At 70.3% G+C, this 499-nt stretch overlaps 1 protein-coding gene across 1 annotated transcript in view; it reads left to right on the top strand.

Annotated features, from left to right (window-relative positions):
• EMH_0094380 (uncharacterized protein) overlaps positions 1-305 on the top strand; it is a gene marked incomplete at both ends in the record, with an annotated part of 1215 nt that extends 910 nt beyond the window's left edge. Inside the window, one exon of the mRNA XM_013502091.1 lies at positions 3-305. Coding sequence (XP_013357545.1) covers positions 3-305 — 303 coding nt within the window. The remainder of the gene's footprint in view (positions 1-2) is intronic.
• Between the last annotated feature and the right edge of the window lie 194 nt (positions 306-499).

Below are 499 nucleotides of genomic sequence, written 5' to 3'. Positions count from 1 at the left end.
ATATGTCCGCTATCAGCAGCAGCGTAGCGGGGGCCCCCTTGGGGGCCCCCTTGGGGGCCCCTACAGCAACAGCCACCATGCAGCGTGCGGGGGCCCCGGGGGCCCCCACAGACCAGCGTAAGCATCTAGGCACAGGGGGCCCCCACCAAGTGCCTGGAGGGCATCCGGGGGCCCCCCAGTACCCAGGGGGCCCCGTTGCAACGGGGCCCCAGGGGCCTGTGGGTGTGCCAGGGGCGTGGGGCCCCCGGCAGGGGCCCCCAGGGGGCCCCCCTGGGGGCCCCCCCCCTTCTTCATTCCGTCTGTAGCAGAAGGAAAGAGGAGACACAAAGGAGACAGAGTCTCCTCTCGTTAGGGTACACCTCAGCAACTCGTCGGGGGCCCCATGGCTGAGATATGTACGGGGGGCCCCCCCCTATTCTGGGGTGTCTGTACATGTAGATGAAACGCGAGAAGGGGGCCCCCCAAGTGGGGGGCCCCCAGGGGGGGAGGGGGGGGGGCC

The sequence above is a fragment of the Eimeria mitis genome, genomic scaffold (assembly GCF_000499745.2).
Source record: "Eimeria mitis Houghton genomic scaffold, Emh_scaff8265, whole genome shotgun sequence".
Classification (NCBI taxonomy): Eukaryota; Apicomplexa; class Conoidasida; order Eucoccidiorida; family Eimeriidae; genus Eimeria; species Eimeria mitis.
This window is presented reverse-complemented; position numbering and strand designations above follow the sequence as displayed.